At 42.4% G+C, this 18,314-nt stretch overlaps 1 protein-coding gene across 2 annotated transcripts in view; it reads right to left on the bottom strand.

Annotated features, from left to right (window-relative positions):
- capn15 (calpain 15) overlaps nucleotides 1–18,314 on the bottom strand; it is a 43,271-nt gene that overhangs the window by 20,060 nt on the left and 4,897 nt on the right. For both annotated transcript variants that reach the window (XM_085416216.1, XM_085416215.1), the window contains exon 2: nucleotides 667–2,335. In XM_085416216.1, the coding sequence (XP_085272342.1) occupies nucleotides 667–2,313 (1,647 nt within the window). In that variant the 5' untranslated portion in view covers nucleotides 2,314–2,335. The remainder of the gene's footprint in view (nucleotides 1–666; nucleotides 2,336–18,314) is intronic.

Raw genomic sequence — 18,314 nt, 5'->3', positions numbered from 1 at the left:
ACTAGAATGGACTCATTTTGGAGCAATCCTCAAATGGCCATTACAGAAACTGTTTTTGGCACTTCCACCTTGGCTTCATTTTCAGCCTTGGAGATTGCTGCTTGAACATAACAATCAGAACAATCAAAAGACACAATCAAACCAAAATAATGCAATCCTCCTGACACAAGAGTCACAGTCGTCAAACAGAATTTCAAAATTCTGTGAAGTGACTTCACTGCAGCTGAGGGCCAGAGGTAATCTGGTTATAAACATTAGACTCTCCATATCCGTAGTTCATTTAGGTGGTAAAGATTCACTGTGTGGTCGTTAAAAACCCAGCTAAGGAAGCAAGCAGAAACATGGCAATAACAAAACCTATTGACATTTCTCTGAAATTAGAGATATTAAAGTAGTGGGAACAATGACAGCACAAAAAGAGGAAATACAATGAGAGAACTGTGCTCTGAAAGGCAATGTGTTCCCTCTGATGCATTACACATTGAAATTAAGCAGCCTTTGATGTCTCAAAGTCAGGACATTCACATGCATGCAAAGTAAGAAAAAAAAAAAAAGTTGACTCATGACATGACTAACTCAAAGGAACTAGAACGAATAGTGTACAACCACACTCCAGAAGCAGCCTCAAATTCTCAATAATTACTAACAGCAACATTTTTCTCTTACCTCCCGGCAGAAGCTGACTATGTTCTCCCAAAGCTCCTTTGCCTCGCCCTCATCATTCCGTCGTCGCGCCTCTACATGCATGCTCTCCCTTCTCTTCAGAGGTTTAACCACCTTGCGAAGGGTGAGGTACTGCTGGGGTGTGTGGCATGCTGCGCAGTTCTTGGCTTTGATATCATTGAGCAGCGTGCATGCTGGACAGCTCCACTGTCCTACCTTCTCCTGGAGGCTAGATGAGGTGGAGGACGAAGAAGAACCAGAGGAGGCAACGGCAGAAGAGGATGAAGGAAAGCCCCGGGCCTGTTTACGTATTTTATGACCTGAGGATGATGAAGAAGAGGAAGGTGTGCAGGAGCAAGATGCAGTACCAGGCCCCACTGGGAGGCCACAATGTGTACAGCAGCGGGGTAGAGGCACCTGCTGCTCCTGGAAGCCATGCAGCTTTGAAGAACCACAAGCTGAGCACTTGGGAGCACCTGTAGGGTTGCGCAGGGTGCACTTAGAGCAGGCCCATGTGCTAAAGTCCGGGCTCGAGGGGCTTGCTGGGGTAAAACGTACGGTTTCACAGCCTACTAGGTCGATGAGGTCAGCACCACCCCTTGACGATCTGCAGGTCTCGCACTTCGCTGAGCTGCCTTGGTTGGCCACGGAGCAGCTAGGGCACTTCCAGGTAGAGGCTGATGTGGAAGCAACAGGTAGGTGGGGCGTCAGTGGGTGGTGCTGAGACTCTTCTTCCTCCAAGATACTGAGGCGCTTGCTGGGGTAAGAAGGTTCCTGGGGCTGGGCGTGCTTGGGCTTAGCTGGCCTCTGTGGGCCAGGTTGGGGTGGCACACTGGCAGCTGAAGGGGAAGTGGGGCTGGGAGTGTTGGTTCCTGGGTTCGGTGGGCGTCCCGGAGGCGGTACCTCTCGCCTGCTGCGAGGCACAGGATTGTTCTGGAGGGAGGAGAATGAAGTAAAGGTGGAGGCGAGGGCCTGTGAAGACACATGGGGAGCTTCTTGAGGATCACAGGGCGGGGCTGGGGGGGAGTCATCTGTTAGGTCAATCAGTAGCGGGGCCGAAGCGGCTGTGTGAACAGGAAAGCCCAATACTGGCGTGCGCACCTCAGGCACTACCAGCGCTTCTGGGGGGATTTTAGGCAGAGACAGTTTTCTAGGCCCACCACAGGCTGAGCATGAAAGCGCCACAGGGGTGTTGTGAAGTGTGCACCGAGGACAAGCCCAGCCCGCCTGCTGACCCTCCTGACCACCCACCTCTCCATTGCTCTCAGACCGCCGAAACACTTCCTCCTTAGCTGGATGCTGTCCATGGGGCTCAAGTAGCACTGTGGGGGTGATCGTGGGTGTTGGGGGCTCAGTGGGAGCAGAAGGGAGACCATTGGCAGTGGCAGCTATGGTGGTCGTAGGAGGTGTGTGAGTGGCGGGTGATGGACCAAAGCCACAGACCGAGCAGGCTCCAGATCCCTGCGGGTTATTGAGGGTACAGCGGGGACAGGTCCAGCGGTGTTCCTCAGTGCTGCTGAGGCGCAGGATCTGGTTGAGGTCGGGTTTCTGGCGTGGCGCCTCACAGATAGAACAGCGAGGTGCTGCACCGGCATTTAAGAAAGTACAGCGCCCACATGACCACTCACTGCCTTGCACCGCTGCTGCCATGGAGCCTGGAGAGTGAGAGTGGCTGGGAAAAAAAAGGAGAAAAAACAATGAGTCAGAACAGAATGAACCAAACAAATCAGTCAGTAATACATTTTGCCATATAAGTGCTTGGCAAAAATAGATGCATATTAACTATATTGCTGCATAAACGCGCAAGCTATTTCAGTCAAGCGAAGCTTAAAGTGTCAGCAGAGCAAGGGAGAAGAGAAGGAAACGTGACAAGATTTTTCTTATGGAAAAAGCCAGAGAATTCAGGGTGATCACGTAAAGGAAGAAAAGAGCAAACAGCAAAAACAACCCAGAAAACGCAAGACGAGGAGAGGCAGAAAGAGTAGAATAGAAAAATACAGCGCAAGAGGGAAAGATTAGTCAGTGCAGGGGGGGAAAGGGGAAAAAAATCAAATCTCCCTCCTGGGGGCACTGAGGGCAGTAAATCCATACACAATGGCCACCTGATTAGAGCCAGGGAGACAGCGCACAGTGAGGAGGAGCGAGAAGAGAGGAGAGGAGGCTGCTATCGCCTCAGAATACTAGGACAGTGTTGCTTGAGTTTCCCTAACTGACACTCACTAAAACACAGGCGAGAGAGAGGAGGAGGGGAAAAAAGAAAAAAAAAAAACAAAAACAAAACAAAACAGAGAAAACACACACACACACACACACACACACACACACACACACACACACACTCTTTTCCACTTCATATTAGCGGCTCTCTCCCCTCTCAGTGAATGTTAATGCAGGGTAGATGGGAGCAACTTAAGGTCACGTCAATCTCTTGCCCAAATGAATCTCAAATGGATGAGTCTATTAATTCTCACAGCGCTTATGACTCAGGCATATTTTAAATGGCAAGTCATTCATGCCACTGGAGTTACAGCAAATTTAAAGCTCGCTACTATCCACATATCTTAAGAGGACTCAAACAGAGAAAACAGCACAGAAAGAAATCCATCTATTCGGGCCCCTCGGTTTCTTTCCACCTCTCGCAAACTAAAACCTAAAAAGGAGTCTGTTACTGTGGATTGACGTGTGTACAATCCTTTCTGAGTGCCTGCAGTTCAGTCAATCTGACTTATTGATAGAGGGTATATTAGGGGCTTGGAGGGAAGGCAGCACAGTCGGATACTTCCAACTGTGCAGCAGAGAGGGTTGGGGTGGGGGCGGATTGAAGAGGGACAGCCCCAAGGGACGGACACGGTTTCTATCTGGACAAACCCATAAATGTCAGTGTCACTCAGGCTGCTCATGTGTGAACACCAACAGAGAAGGTAATGTGGGGATTTTAGGATAGCTGAGGGGAAGGTGCCAAGAGCTAGGATACTTCAGTGTTTTTCACATTGACCCCAGCAGAGAACATGTTGCCCTCAAAGTCACTGAAGCTTGTTGATCTTCTGTGTGATATTTTGGTTGGAGAACTACATGTGCTGTGTTAAAAGATTTCGTTTAGGGCACGAGCCTGAAACCTTTACAATCAGAGCAGACATTTTTGTACTTCAGCTCTGCATTCCCATTGCAATAATGCATTTGTTGCTTTTTTTCATTTATAGACCAATGGTATTGGTCTTAAAAATATCGGTCAGGTTCTAATTGGGCAAATGAATCATAATTAAAAGTAATCTAAAACACCTGACAATTTATTAGCTTTAAAAATAGCCCAAATAAAAAAGGGAGAACTCCAGGTGCATATCAAGCAAACCAGGAAGACAGCTGCTCTACAGTCACAGGATTGCAAGCTCTAGGTTGGGGTAGGGGTTTGGCACTTAATTGTGACGCCAAACAAACACCACACCCACAGTGTGTAGCAGGTAGCAGTAAGTGTACTGGAAACAATGGTAACACAGGACAACCTTTAGCCAAAACATGAGAACCAATGACCTTAAACTCAGTAGTGCAATTGCTAAAGTCCCCACCAATGCACCCACAAAGTGGACTGGATAAATGACTGTCAAGGCAGGTGAAAAACAGACAAACAGCTGGGCATACAGAAGTTATAGTGAGATCTGAGACTCGATGTAAAACAAACTTTTTCTATAAAAGCATATTCTGATAATTCCTTGTTGCTGACACGGCAGTTTGGAGTGCCTGGGTCCTGCTCCTCTCCCCTGAAGTGCCATGTGTCACGGCCAGCCAACTGCCTTTAGTTCAACTTCATTAAACCTTTCAAATCAAGCGAATCCCCAGATCCCAGGGGGACCTCTTACAGACGACCTCTTGCTCCCAGCGCAATGTCTGTTCCTCTTGTCATCCCTTCTCCCAGAGGTAAAGAGGGAAATGACAAGCAGGAAGAAATGTGAACGTGTTACTTTAGTTGTCTCTTGAGTGTGTGGGTCCTCGCTGCTTGGTTGTATGCTTGCATGAATGCAGGCATCTAGCTATATTTATCCATAGATGCAGCACTGCTGCTAGTTTTATTGTCCACCTACATTTGTGTGTTTTCTCAGGATAGCAAAACTATAGAAGCAGAAGCAAATAGTAGCCTTTAGCACCCCTGAAGTCCACACTGTAAGGAGTAAATTCAGCCTTCTAATGATAAACAAAACATAGAACACACTTTTTCTTTAAAAGCACACAAACGCTTTTATCACTGCATTTATCTGCAATGTCTTCATGGCTGCTCTGCAATATTAAGTGCCCTTCTAGCCACTAACAAAAAAGGGGTGCCAATGAAGTAATGTTCATTGAGTAATAATATTAAGGACATAACTGACATTGTTCATCTAACCACAAAAAAAAGAAAAAAAGAAAATAAAGGTCTGTGGTGTGTCCTGAGACTACAGCCCTGTCTCCGCACCTTCAGCAGCTATGCTAAAAGTAGTTGAATTAAGTGGCAGCACTGTGCCAGCTGGGATGGCACATGTTTACATCATGTTTGGCTCTCTAAAGGTCTGCGTATCTGAGTGCCGCAAACATCAATGACGACAACAAGTGTCAACACCTCATGTTTGATGACAGATTCTACCCTGTGGACATTTATAACTGTCAGGCCTCTTTCATCTACAGCAAGAGAGCAAAGTTGCAGTGTCAGCCACGTGGAGAATTTGTCAAAGCAATTGATGTGGTTCTCACTGGAGCACAGGGATCACAGATTCATTATATTTCCATCTTTAGCTGACACCATGAAAGCTTTTTATTAAAGTGATCAGCCTCAAGGATTTTTTAAAATTATCTTATTGATACTAGTTATAAGCAGCGGTATTTACCTCTCACCCAGTACAGTGTGATGAACAACTATAACCTCTCAATTGTGGTTCTCAATGCATTTTGACTGTACTATGTGCACACCCAGTACAGTACTTTTCAAAAGTTTTGAGCTACCCTTCACTTATTGCATATTCAAACACACATGGAAATACTATATATAAATCAAAATCAGAGTTTGTACAATTCTAAGAAGCACCTTTATTCTTCAACCAAGTCTGAACTTTCTTAGTCAAGCTTTTGTTTTTTTTAGTAGTCTTCAGGAATAGTTCTCCAGACTTCTTGAAGGACAATCAAAGCTCTTCTTTGGATGTTTCTGCCTTTTGTTCTGTTCTCTGTCCAGATGATCCCTCACTGCTTCAATAATGCTGAAGTCTGGGCTCTGGGGAGGCCGATCCATGACTCATGTGTTTTTCCATCCAGGTATGATGTTATTGTACTGGTAGTTTGTTTGGGATCATGGTCAAGCTGTTGTCAATTGAGATACTTTCCCGATGGAAATTGAATTGTTGTTCAAAATCTGATAGTCCTTCAGTGTGTTCATAATTGAATCAGTTTTGACGGGATCCCCAACACCACTGGGTAAAATGCAGCCCCAAACCATGACAGAGCCTCCGCCATGTTGTACAAATAAGTGGAGACACTCACCAGTTGTACAAACTGACAATAATTTAAGCCAAATTTTCAAATCTTTATTTTTTAAAGGCCGGCTACCTTTTCTTTTGCCCACCACTTGTGCAGTTTCCCCAAATCATTTAAGGACACATTTTGTGGCACACAATTTCAGCTCTTTCAATAAACACCTTGTTGGTGCAAAAATACTATTACATGCCTATCAATTTGTGTTCTCTTTGGCTTTTTTGTACAGGTGACAAGAGACATTAAGAGTTTCAATATTAACAGGAACCTATAAAAAGTACTCCTGTAGCATTTGAGGACTTTCGATCAGAGGTCATGTTCAGAGCTGTTCAAACATAAATGAAACCAGGATTCCTGTAACTCTGCAATGTAAGAGGAAGAATGATTCACAGGCCTGGAGAACTACGGCTTAACCCATTTTTTAAAAACATTTAAATAAAGTCTGGCTGCTTGGAAACAAACTATATAAAGAATTGAGGGGTGGGTCAAGACTTGCACAGGACTATATGTACAATACATGCGTGCAGCAGAGGATGAAGTACTATAGCCTGTGATCCCTGGACCATACTTAAAAGGATGTTTTTAATGTACATGTTCCAGTCACTAACAAAAGTGTGCAGCACGCACACACATACACACAGACACATGCACACACCTTTTGTCCTTGGCCCTGTGCTCACTGGAGCTGGTCTAAAAGTGCCCACTTCAGCTCCTCTGTGTCGCAGACCTGGGCAGTCAGCCAGTAGCTTACACTGAAGAGGAAGAGAATAGAAGAGCACCCTCACCTCTAGAAAGCCTATCTTTCTGCAATGAGGCCCTCAATGAAGCCTGCTGCCCATAAAGTGGTTTCTCTGAAACTGGAATTTCACTTAAGTAAAAACATCTATAACCCTGCGGTGATTTCTCAACACTTCACTGGGTGTCAGACAATCAAAGTTTCAGCAGACTGTTATAAAGAGTACAAGTCTAAAATGTCTTAGTGGAAAATGAGCAAGTCTGTAATATTGCATAAAAAGAGTAAATTAACTTCCACAACTCAGGTGTCTACAAGGAAGTCTTCAGGGTTTAGATAAGAGTACCTACAAACAGCAAACATAGTCAAGATGATCAGTATCTACAGCACCCTGGATACAAGAGATGTCAGAAAGGCTTTAAGAAATGCTACAAAATCACTGATAACTGTGTCTAAGGCCACCTATGGCTCTGGCTACTTGGATTCATTATACATACTGAACTCTAATGCGAGATCAAACGAGGAGAATCTTGCCAGTCTCTCCCTGCCTCGCTGTGAGACATTTGGCCTTTGTGCGACAGTCATTAGCACTGCCTTTCCAAGGTTGGCCCCGAGCCCAGGGCCTGAGGGGAAGGTGTGGAATCGCCACTGGCCATTAGAGGCGCAGTGCTCCTGATTTACTCATTCAACACAAACATAAGCATGGCCACAAAAAAAAAAGAAAAAAAAAAGGATGTTATCAGCACAGAAACTGTGGCTGCTGTTGGTAGCCTAGCTCCTTAATGACTGACCACTTTAACATTTTAATTTTTGCATTTGTAGTACTCACCCTATTTGTCTTATAGTACAGTGTCAGTTCTTCTGTACAGTGCAGGCATTGTGATTTTTATTCTTATCTAAAAACGTGCCAAAAATGTCAGCTTCCCACAATTCAAGCATTTAACCTGCTGTCTAATAAATGAAGTCTGACACAGGACCGAGCAGAAATATAAAGCGAGTCAGTCAGCACTTCAGAGATATTAAATGACAGATGGCCTGTCAGTTACCGTAGCGCAAGTGTCATTCAGGCTCTATGACAGTTTGTCTAGCTGAGCTTGAAATTTTTTTGCAAAACACACGTTTCCTCAAAGCCTTGACAACAAACATTAACTAACTACGCAGCAACTATACAGAATCCCATGACCTCAACATAATGTTTACTCAAAATTCTTGCTGCCTGCCTGAGTGCCAGCTGATACGTTTCTTATCATGTGCGTGCACTTGGGACATATATCTGAAAGGAACATACCGAGTCAGCTCTCTGGTATGAAAACATACTTGGCAGACAAAACGCAGACTCCAGCTGTAGGTTGGTGTCGGTACATTTGTGTGCAGCTTGTAGTGAAACACTGATCCAGTGAATATCAAATAGAGTTGGCTGCCTGCGAGCCAATTTGATTTTGTTAAAGTGAAGGAATTTTTCTATCAAATCTATCTAAGCTGAGCTCAGTTTCTGAATGAGGTGAAGCAAACTTGCTCCGCTGTGGGGTGCTCCTATTTAATAATGTATCCAAATGCATACACTGCTGGTTCGAGCCTGCCAGTACACCTTACACGCCTGTCTGACGGGAAGAATTGTAAATGTAGCTGCTGCTCTTACACAGCATGCAAGACAACAGAGAAACAGTGTGAGAAAAATCTTGCAAATTTAGTGTCTCACATTTAAATTCAGGTAGCACGACGCAGCTGCCTAATTTAACATTTTCATACAATCGCTTTAATTTTCGGCACTTAATTACTCATTCACTTAAATCAGAGCATTTAACATCGTTAGGACTCGTTTTTGAAATTTTGCTTGCAATCAGTGAATTTCTACTTGTGCTTTTTCTACTTGATGTGTCCAAGTAGGAATTGCTGGCCTCTAACTTTGATCAACTGTGCTCAACTTCAAACTCAGCAGATTCGTTATCACTTTTTCAGGTATGTAAACTCTGGACTCTGACTCTTAAGGATGTGATTTCCAGGATGTGTGTGACCATGGACTGAATGAGTTTAGATATTAACAGGTCATCATAACCGAAGCGCCTGTAGCATTTACGTTCATGGTTGTTGCTCAAACATAAATAAAACCTGTTCCTGTAACTGTGCAGTATATGAGGAAGAGCAATGCAACACAAGTGACTAATAACAGACTAGTGTGCACTACTACAAAAAAAAAAAAAAAAAATGAAAATAATCTTTTTTTTTTTTTTGACTGGAAATTAGAACCAAAAGCAGCACAGTGTGAGAGTGTTTGCATAATTTGTTTACTCTGGAATATAGTATTCCTGGGAAGACTAACTTTGTAGTGACAGCTCTAGCTCTGTGCATGCAAAGTAGCACCGCATGACCCATATCAGTGAGGATATTAGCCATTTGCTGATCCACTGGTATTGGCATTTATAAACGGCCAATAAATGAAAATTAAGAAATAAAAGAAGAGACTGAAAAAACACCCTTCAAAAATATTACGAGTGTTGACGATGCATAGCTTATCCACCAGGGGGCACTCTGCAACATCACAGTTGGCAACATGCCAGCTGAGTAGGGTCTGAGGCTAGACAAGTAAATAAATAACTTGACATGACAAATTTGTTTCTGGGATTGAAATTCTGATATTTTAAAATATCAGAATCAGTTTTGAAAATCTGATATTTCAGTCAGGATCCTCAAAGTACAGATTTTTCAAACTTGCAAAAAAGTGTTCTTTAACAGTGTGCTTTAGTAAAAAGGCATTTATAGTGTATTAAGGGCCACAAGAATTCTGCATTATTTTTAAGTTACCTGTTAGATCACTGCACTAAACATGTTAGTGTAACTGAGCTCTTTTCAGACTTTACTTCCTGTGGTGAAAGCTGGCCAAAGACGTAAGCCGAGAATCCCGACAAAAACAAAACATGAAAACATCCAAGCAATGATGGAATCAAGAACAACCAGACTTTCCAAATACTTCAAGTGTTTGTTATTGTAATTTACTGTGTGCCATTACTCACAAATATATTTAAAAACAACAAAAAAAACTTTCAGTTTCAGCTTTTGATGCCTGCGCTGCACACAAAACACACCCTTTTGCCCCAAGTAATCATCCACCAAACCTCCAAGGCTATGATGGGAAAACCCTGGCTCAGTGAGCCACACAGTAGTAGAAGGTGCGACCTGGCCAGTCAGCCAGTGAAACCTGCTCCTTCAGTGCTGTTGGAAGCTCTTCCTCCTACAGCGCAGGACAACATGGGTGTGTCCATCGACAGTTTCTAGTAAACGTAGTTGAGTTTTTAATTTCATACTTTGAGAATATGCTGCAACTGACTATTTGCATTGTTATTAAACCCCAATAATTCATGCTTAATCATCCAGGTAAGTAAATCCCAAAAGGTTGGTTCTGTTCATTTGGACCAAGTGTTTTCAGTGGGAGAAACAATTCATCCAAGTGACTTCTTCAGTCTCAGCTGACTGCAGGTTTTCCTAACCCTATAAACAATACATTTGCACAATGACTGAAACTAGCCCACTGAATGAACAATGGGGCAGTGAGGAGCTCACCGCTGAAAACACTATGTCCAGATGAACAGAATCAACCTTTTGGGACATTCTGGACTGTTTTTTGTATACTATGTCACAATACTTTAAACCCTGTAACACCAAATTGTGTCATTTCTGATGGAAGTCTCAAAAACTACATCATGTTTGATTTTTATTCCCTCCAAAAACCCAAATTAATTGCACTATAATTTTTTGGATAATAAATTGCCAAAAAATACTGGATGTAAAATATGATACAAACTAAAATCTATATAAAATTTTTTAATTTAATTTCTTTTTATAATTATTTTTTAAATACTCAATTTATAAAAAAAGAAAGCAAAAACAACAAACTTGAATTTCCTGGTAATTTTTTCATGGTTCAGGCTTTACAGGGTTAAAGTCAATTTCTCTCATTTTACAGTGTAATTCAAAGTAAAAGCATCAATCAATAACTCAATATAAATGTCTCCATCGATAGTTCAATATCAGGGCTTCCTTGCACTAACATGAGGTCTGTTAAACCTAATAAATGATCAATAATGCAAATAATTAAGGCTACAGTGCAGTCCGGTGTGTTATACTTTTTTAAATTGCCAAAGCTTATTTTCCCACAGGATTAAACTCCTATGATAAGGTCCGTCGAATGTAAACAATCTCCACAGTTGTTTTACTTTCTTGGAAACCAGTTTTATTACATCGCAAGTTTATCAGGAATGACTTTAATAGGCCATGTAAGCCTGGATGTCTCAGGAGAGCGTGACTGTTTTGAACTGCAAGACAGGCTCCAGATGTAGCTCCCACACAAACACACTCAAAGTGAGGCTTCTCTGGTGGTAAATATTCAGATGGGTTTTTTTGTTTTTTTTGAGTGAGCGCAGGGAGAGAAGTGGAAATATAGAAACTTAAAACTTATATAATGTTAGAAAAAAAGTCTTGGTTGCTGTGCACTTGAAGATGAACAGATAGATGTTTTTAAAGTAGAAGAGAAAATGGGGGTGATTTTCATAACTGTCAGCAGGGTTTCAGAGCCCTGGCATTCCTATTTGTACTTTTTATATTATTTTTTTTTACCTCTTACATGCAAACAGTACTGGCAGGCAGTAGGAGTGGCAACTCTTCTTCGACAGCACAGAGCTTTTTATTGGAGAGAAAAAAAGAGAGACCTATCAGACATAGGGCTGGGCGATATGACCCAAAATTCATATCTCGATATTTTTTAGCTGCATGGCGATATAAGATATATATCTCAATATTTTTTTTTAAAAAAGCCATAAGTTAAGAACAAAAAGAGAGTTCTTAGTCACACTGTGTCCCAGATGTCACACGGGCATTTTCTTTACATACAGCGTAGATGTACATGAAGAAATTACTCATAAATAAATTATCAGCATTTATTAAATAATCATGGTCCATAAATAAAAGAAAACAATGTTGTTTTTGTGCATAACAAAAAGCTCACAATTGTGCAGTCAAAATGTAAACTAATAGAAGCTGAGCATAATAACAAAGAGACAGATTTCACAGCTGCACCACGTCTCTGAACAGGTGCCATTTGTGGTCCTTATACACACACAGTACGGTAATATTACGTTGAAGCACAGTACGTATCACTCCGCGAGGCGGCTCCATCAAGCGGTGCAGCTCCTTAGCTTAGCAAAGTCATATTAAAACATTTTTTGACAGATTGCTGAGCGCTGTGCACCACATAAAATCGGTTCGCGGTCAGTAAGCACAACCAGAATTCATACATAAGGCGCACTGTCGAGTTTTGAGAAAATGAAAGGATCTTAGGCCGTGCAGCCCCTTCGGGCTGCATGTCGTTAGCGCGGTTAGCTCGCTAACACGTTGACGCCGTCCAGCCCCACGCACGGGGCGATCCGCGGTAACTCGCTAACGGAGGTTTTCCGCTTTCATCTTGTCATTGCCTGCAGGTGAAGCTATGGGGGAGGCGGAGTTGTGTTCAGTGAAGGAGAGGCGAGGGCGAGTAACGTTTCGTAGAGACAAAAGTGGACGAAAGAGAGGCAAACCTGCGGCTCCACAACGTAACATAGACTATATCGATATAAACGATATTGTCACATCTTATATCTCGTATGAAAATATATCGATATTTTTAAAAAACTCGATATATCGCCCAGCCCTAATCAGACACCAATATGTCCTTGGATCAGACGAGCTGTAAAAATGGATAATGAAAGCTGAAACATTCTGCTGCTTCTGAACACACCCTGTGTGCTGTGACGGGGATTAGATCAGCACTTTTACACCATCTCTGCCACACTCGAGAAAACCGAGAATTTATTTTAACCCCCATCAGTAATGAATGCAGCCTGCCTGTAACAGTCTCACAGACAGGAACTTTTTGACTTTATTAAAGTACTTTTCTCACTTACAAGACTAGAGTACGTGTTCCTCCTTAAAAAAAAAAAGAAGATACATTTCTGTTACGTGGAAGTTCTTTCTGTTTTCTGAAGAAACTGATGAGTCAGGGTCACCGATTAACAGGAACCTGTTTTTTTTCCTACATGACAGGTAATTCTGTGATGAATATGACTCACTCACATCAACCCTTATGGGTTTTTTTGCAGAGATAAGCCATTAAGTGATACTTGTTTGCAGTAATCTAGAGCACCAGCAGTTAAAAAGAAACTTGGTGACGTGATACAAAGGATTGGAGACAGCAAAGCCTTAATCACACGGGACAATAGAAATATAATTCAGAAAGTTTTAATTAAGTCTTTCCAAGACTTCTTGAGATAGAACATTAAGATGGGCAATTTTAAGATGTTGACAGTGGTACAAAGACTCATACCAGACGAGCTCTTTTGAGAAATTGCCCTTAGGCAGCCAGAAAGTACGGGAGAAACTATACACTGAGAGCAACTTTAAAAATTAAACACACATTCCCTTGTTATGAAACCTAAATATTATTGGAAGCTTTACACAATATAACCTTTGCTTCTAAACAGAGTAAATCAGTGTGTGAATTTCTGATCAGTTTCAACATTTGTATTCTCACTTTTTAGTTCACACTACTTATGATGAAGGACTCAAACCATATATGTATTATCACACTGATTTAAGAACTACCAATCACTTCTGCAAATACCAGTGAGAAAGGAAAAAATGGAGAAAAGGAATGAAACAATAACAGCGGCTTCTGACCTCTCGCTGTGCCCTCGGTGAATATTTCACGACCAGCGCTCGTTTTTTGATGGGTGAATCTGTCAGCGGTGGAGACAGCTTCAGACATTTGAATCTTTAAACAGAGGAAACTGTCTGACTGGGTTGCAACAGACATCAGTAATGGAGCAAAGCGAGCGCAAGTAGGAAGCTAGCAGGAAGCTCCAGAATCAGAGAGGAAGAAGGGAAAGAGATGGCAGGGGCACAGAGCTAATCTGAAGTTCCTGGGGGCACCCAAATCTGAAGGGGCCGAGGACACTGCTGACGCAGCTGTGCCTTGAGCCCGGGGGCAACTTCTAAAACAGTTCCACCCCTGTTACTGCGACACAAATCTAACCCGGGAAGGCAGACCAGCAAAAACCACCTGCCACGGGAAAGCACTAGTTTCTACGTGAAACCATTAACATTAACGTGAATTATACCCTTTCTCCATAGGTGTAATTCAGCAGCAGCAGAGTTTTCGTTCTGTGCGAGACAGACAGGTTATTATGTGCCGTCTTATCTTGGGCCCAGTGGAATTAGGTTACTGAACATATGCTACACATTTCCATGGCAACAAGAGTGGGGAAATCTGGAATCATGTCATTTGCAGAGCCAACGGGCGTTTTTGTTTTTTTTCCTCCTCCTTCTTTTCCCCTGCTGCATCCCTGCACTGTTTTCCACAGAAAGCCACGCTGTGAGACAACGCTTCCATGCCAAGTCTATTCTGGTTGGGGACTGTCCTGACGCGGCCCTGTCTCCATCAGATGAGGCAACGGCAAGGGAGAGAACAGGCTGAAATAATTCAGACATAAACGCGGCCAGCGACCATGCTTGTTGAGCCCAAGTGGACCTGTTTTAATCCAATTAAAGAGAGCACAGCCAGTGGAACGCGGTCGCAATAAACGCCGTCATCCATCATGCTGGGACAGCAGAGACTGGGAGCAACTCTGCAGAGAGCAGACACCGACCTTAGGGCCCCCGTAATGCGACGTGTAACGTAGGATGCTAGGAGTATGCGGCTGAAATGCAATGAAGCAGTCACATTTGTGACTTCACACTATAAGCACTGTGATAAAACTTAACTGCGCTGCCGTAATTACAATAGCGTCATGACTGAGATTCCAAAGTTGCATAACACTGGCTTCCTTTATAACATTCATCTTATCTGAAGACAAGCAGTCACATTAACAGAGTGTGCATTTCTCTCCTGTATATTTGTGAGTTTGCTGGCTCGCTAAATCGCTTTGGAGAATGACCTGAAAAGTAACAACGTAAGAAATTCAAAAATAAATAAATAAACTGAAACACAGGCATGTAAACTTTCACACTTTTGGCGTGAGACACCTTTTCTCAGTCTTTTTCACACTGCCACATGAATCTCTCGCAACAAATAAGAGGAAGTCTCAAAGCTGACGCTTTACCCAAAAATCTTTTTCTTTTTTCTTAAGTTCGGCACCACACTTGTACATAAACAGCACAGAGAGCACAAAAGACACAGTTTGTGCCCCATTAAGCTGCCGGAGGCACACACAAAACCCCTCTCCAAAAGTCATTAAACTCTTCTCATATATGTTCAGTTTTTCCTTCATTTACTTTACTCTGAAATCTCAGATCCATTACAGATGTGAAAATACTAGCTTACTTACTCAAGCATTTTTACTGCAGTAACGAGTAGGTTATAGACCAGAGTAAAGATGTAAATGTCCGGTTTGCCAAAAAAATAAGAGGAGCTGGAAAAATGTGTTAATTCCAGCTGTTTACAAAAGCCTATTTTCTTTTTTTCCTTTTTTTTTTTAATACCTCCAGCATCAGAAAGCCTTAGAATCCTTCCATGTGCGCTTAGAAGGAAGAGAGTTGTACACAGTTACACACTGGACAACAGTCATAACCTCATAGATTGGGATCTAAAGTCACGTACACATATGGTGGATGCTTCAGGCTGTGATGCCTGGGTAAGAATGTGTACACACATATTTACAACCCAATCGTGTGTCAGTCAATAGTTTCCTTCACTCTCATTGGTAGCTGCTTGATTGATTGATTGGTAATTTATTTCAACATGTGAACAATATACAAGTACATTTAGAAAAGAAAACAAGAGAGAGAAAAAATACTATACAAATTACAATGAGTAGCCTAAAGTTTGAGAAGAGTTTAACTTCTCTTGTCCTCCCGTGTAGACAGCCCTTAAACAGAGTAATTTTGTGTATTTCACGTCAGACAGTTGAGCTTATTCTGCAGAGGTGCATGGATATCAACCTGCATGGAAAGAAGGCTGCGGGTGCTGGCACAGCTAATGTTAGACACACTCAGCAGACTGATCAGTGTACAATTTCATGCACTGGGCTGAACGCCACATTTCACATTCAAGCCGCATTTAAAAACAATCTGATTATCGAAGAATGTGATTAAGAGACTCTAAATCCAAATGCAGAGACAACACTTAACCACATTGCTAAAAGTGTGCTAAAATGTTTCTGTCTTCTGGCTTGTTTTCTTACTTTCATCCAAGTCACTTAGTCTGACATTTTTTTCCTCACATTTAATGATTAGTATATTAGTCCCAAAGACTATCAATAGATCTGTTTCCTATACCCTCTTCAATTATCAAATTAGCTACCAATTTACAGCTGCCATGTTAAGATGCATGTGTACCTAATGCAGTAAGTGTCACTTGACGCGCCATCAGATCTCAAACAGTTTATAACATCATGTGGCTACTGTGGCTAGTTCTGTCACCCTCACTGAATTTGAGCTGTGAGCCACATTAACGTCTGAACGACAGAACGCCACTGCTTTAAAGGATTAATGAAGCCAGCAATGCTATTAAATGTCCCATTTTGGGAGTGTGCACAAGTGCACTTATGTTGCACATCTCTGTGTGATAAGTGGGCTGTTATCATGAGTGAACCTTCACAGCTGAGGTGCTGAATCAAGGCACACAAAAACACTTCCCAAAGTCAATGGGGTTTACTGCTGGACGCAAACAAACTGAAATTACTCAAGGACAAGTCTGTTCATGCAGTCTCCAAGGTAGAGGGAAAAAAGAAAGAAAAAGGAGGGAAAGAAAATGGTTTATAGGGCAATATATTAGAGAATAAAGCGTAAGAGAATTGCTGAAGTTTAGCTGGGCTCATGGTGTACTGTTGTTTCTATATTTCATGCTCTGTCACAGCTCAGCAAAGCTTGCCTAACGTTGTTAGGCTCACACAGTGGTGTGTACATGGACAAAAGACTGAGTGAACATGAGAGAGAGGGTGAGTGGGGTAGATGAGAGAGCACGTTCAAGTGGTACGGCAATGTCTTTCTAAAACATCTATTGTCTGTGTGTGTGTGTGTGTGTGTGTGTGTGTGTGTGTGTGTGTGTGTGTGTGTGTGTGTGTGTGTGTGTGTCCCCTCCATGCCTTCCAGCAGCAGACAGAAACGGACTGCATGCACTCGACTGACTGAGAGTGTAGTCTGATTGGTGCTGAAGGCACAGTCTTGTTGCTACAGAGATGCACAAACAAAAGATTCTGCTGAATGAAAAGCAAATAAACTGTATGATGTCAAACTACACTGACAGTACGAGCCAGATTTAAGTTTTAATCATGAATTCAGCAATATTTACGGAGCCATGCTCGAGCCTGGGCATTGAAAAACACGCCTGGTTCCTTATCTTGGCCTACAACACTCACAAAAGAGAGCCTACATCTCCAGACTTCTGCTTCATGGTTAAATAAAACAAAAGAAACAAAAAAAAGAAACAAAAAAACCCCAAGAGAACCTTGAAACAATAAGACAAGGAAGCCTTGACAGACTTAACTGTTAAACGTGGAGCAACTGCAAGCAAAGCATCGACAGCAGTGGGCAGGAATCAAGAAAGATGAAAGCCCAACTGGAGACTGATTGCTGAATAAATAATGACATCCATTGTGGGGAAATGTGATCGGCCTCTCTGAAAATCAATAACTAACAACCAGACCATGATGCCCTGAGTGACTCAGCAACAACTTCAATACACTGCAGACGGTCGATATCAACTGCCTGTTCTTGTTCCGGGAGACATGACCTAAAAAAAATAAATAAATTTAAAAAAAGAGGGGAAAAAAAGGCAGGAGGAAAACTGGAAACACTTCTAAATAGGTTTCTGTGAGGGCGGTTGGGAAGATCAGGCTTTGGAAGAAAGTCAGTCAAAACTGCCAGATGTGCGGCACATTCAAAGCTTCTCACAAACTCCTGTGTGCCGCTGTTCTGACAGCGAATCAGAGATTCAGAAGGCACACACCAGAACAATGGATTAATGCAGCCTTTCTTGCAGATGCACTGAGTGAATCTATCTTATTCATACAAAAAGGAATAGCGTTGTCTCTTCCACAAAGGAGTTTGTTCAGCTACACATAAACCTTTCTCAACCCAAAACTCTGAAAAATCTGTGTTTTACTCTGAAAACTCACAGCTATGTTTGACGGGCAAACTGAGGAGCCTCTAAAACACAGAAAGGGTTATTTTGTGGGTCAACAAATAGATATCCATGATCACACTAAATTCATATTTTAATTAATCCTTTGGCAGGGTTTCATTGCATTGGTTTCACTGAGCCTAGGTCATTCCATCTGCCCATTCAGTCCCCTCTGCCCTGCCTCATTTGCAGCACATACTGTACAGCCGAGCTAGGAGGAGGTGGGATTTTGTTTGACAAATCCGGCTTAGTCAGATTTTGGGTGCATCATAGAAAAACATC

Source organism: Rhamphochromis longiceps, linkage group LG8 (genome assembly GCF_057381845.1).
Source record: "Rhamphochromis longiceps isolate RC_006_pf linkage group LG8, R_longiceps_female_GT1.1, whole genome shotgun sequence".
Taxonomy (NCBI): Eukaryota; Metazoa; Chordata; class Actinopteri; order Cichliformes; family Cichlidae; genus Rhamphochromis; species Rhamphochromis longiceps.
Note: the sequence above shows the minus strand (reverse complement) of the source record. Positions and strands in the feature narration are given on the sequence as shown.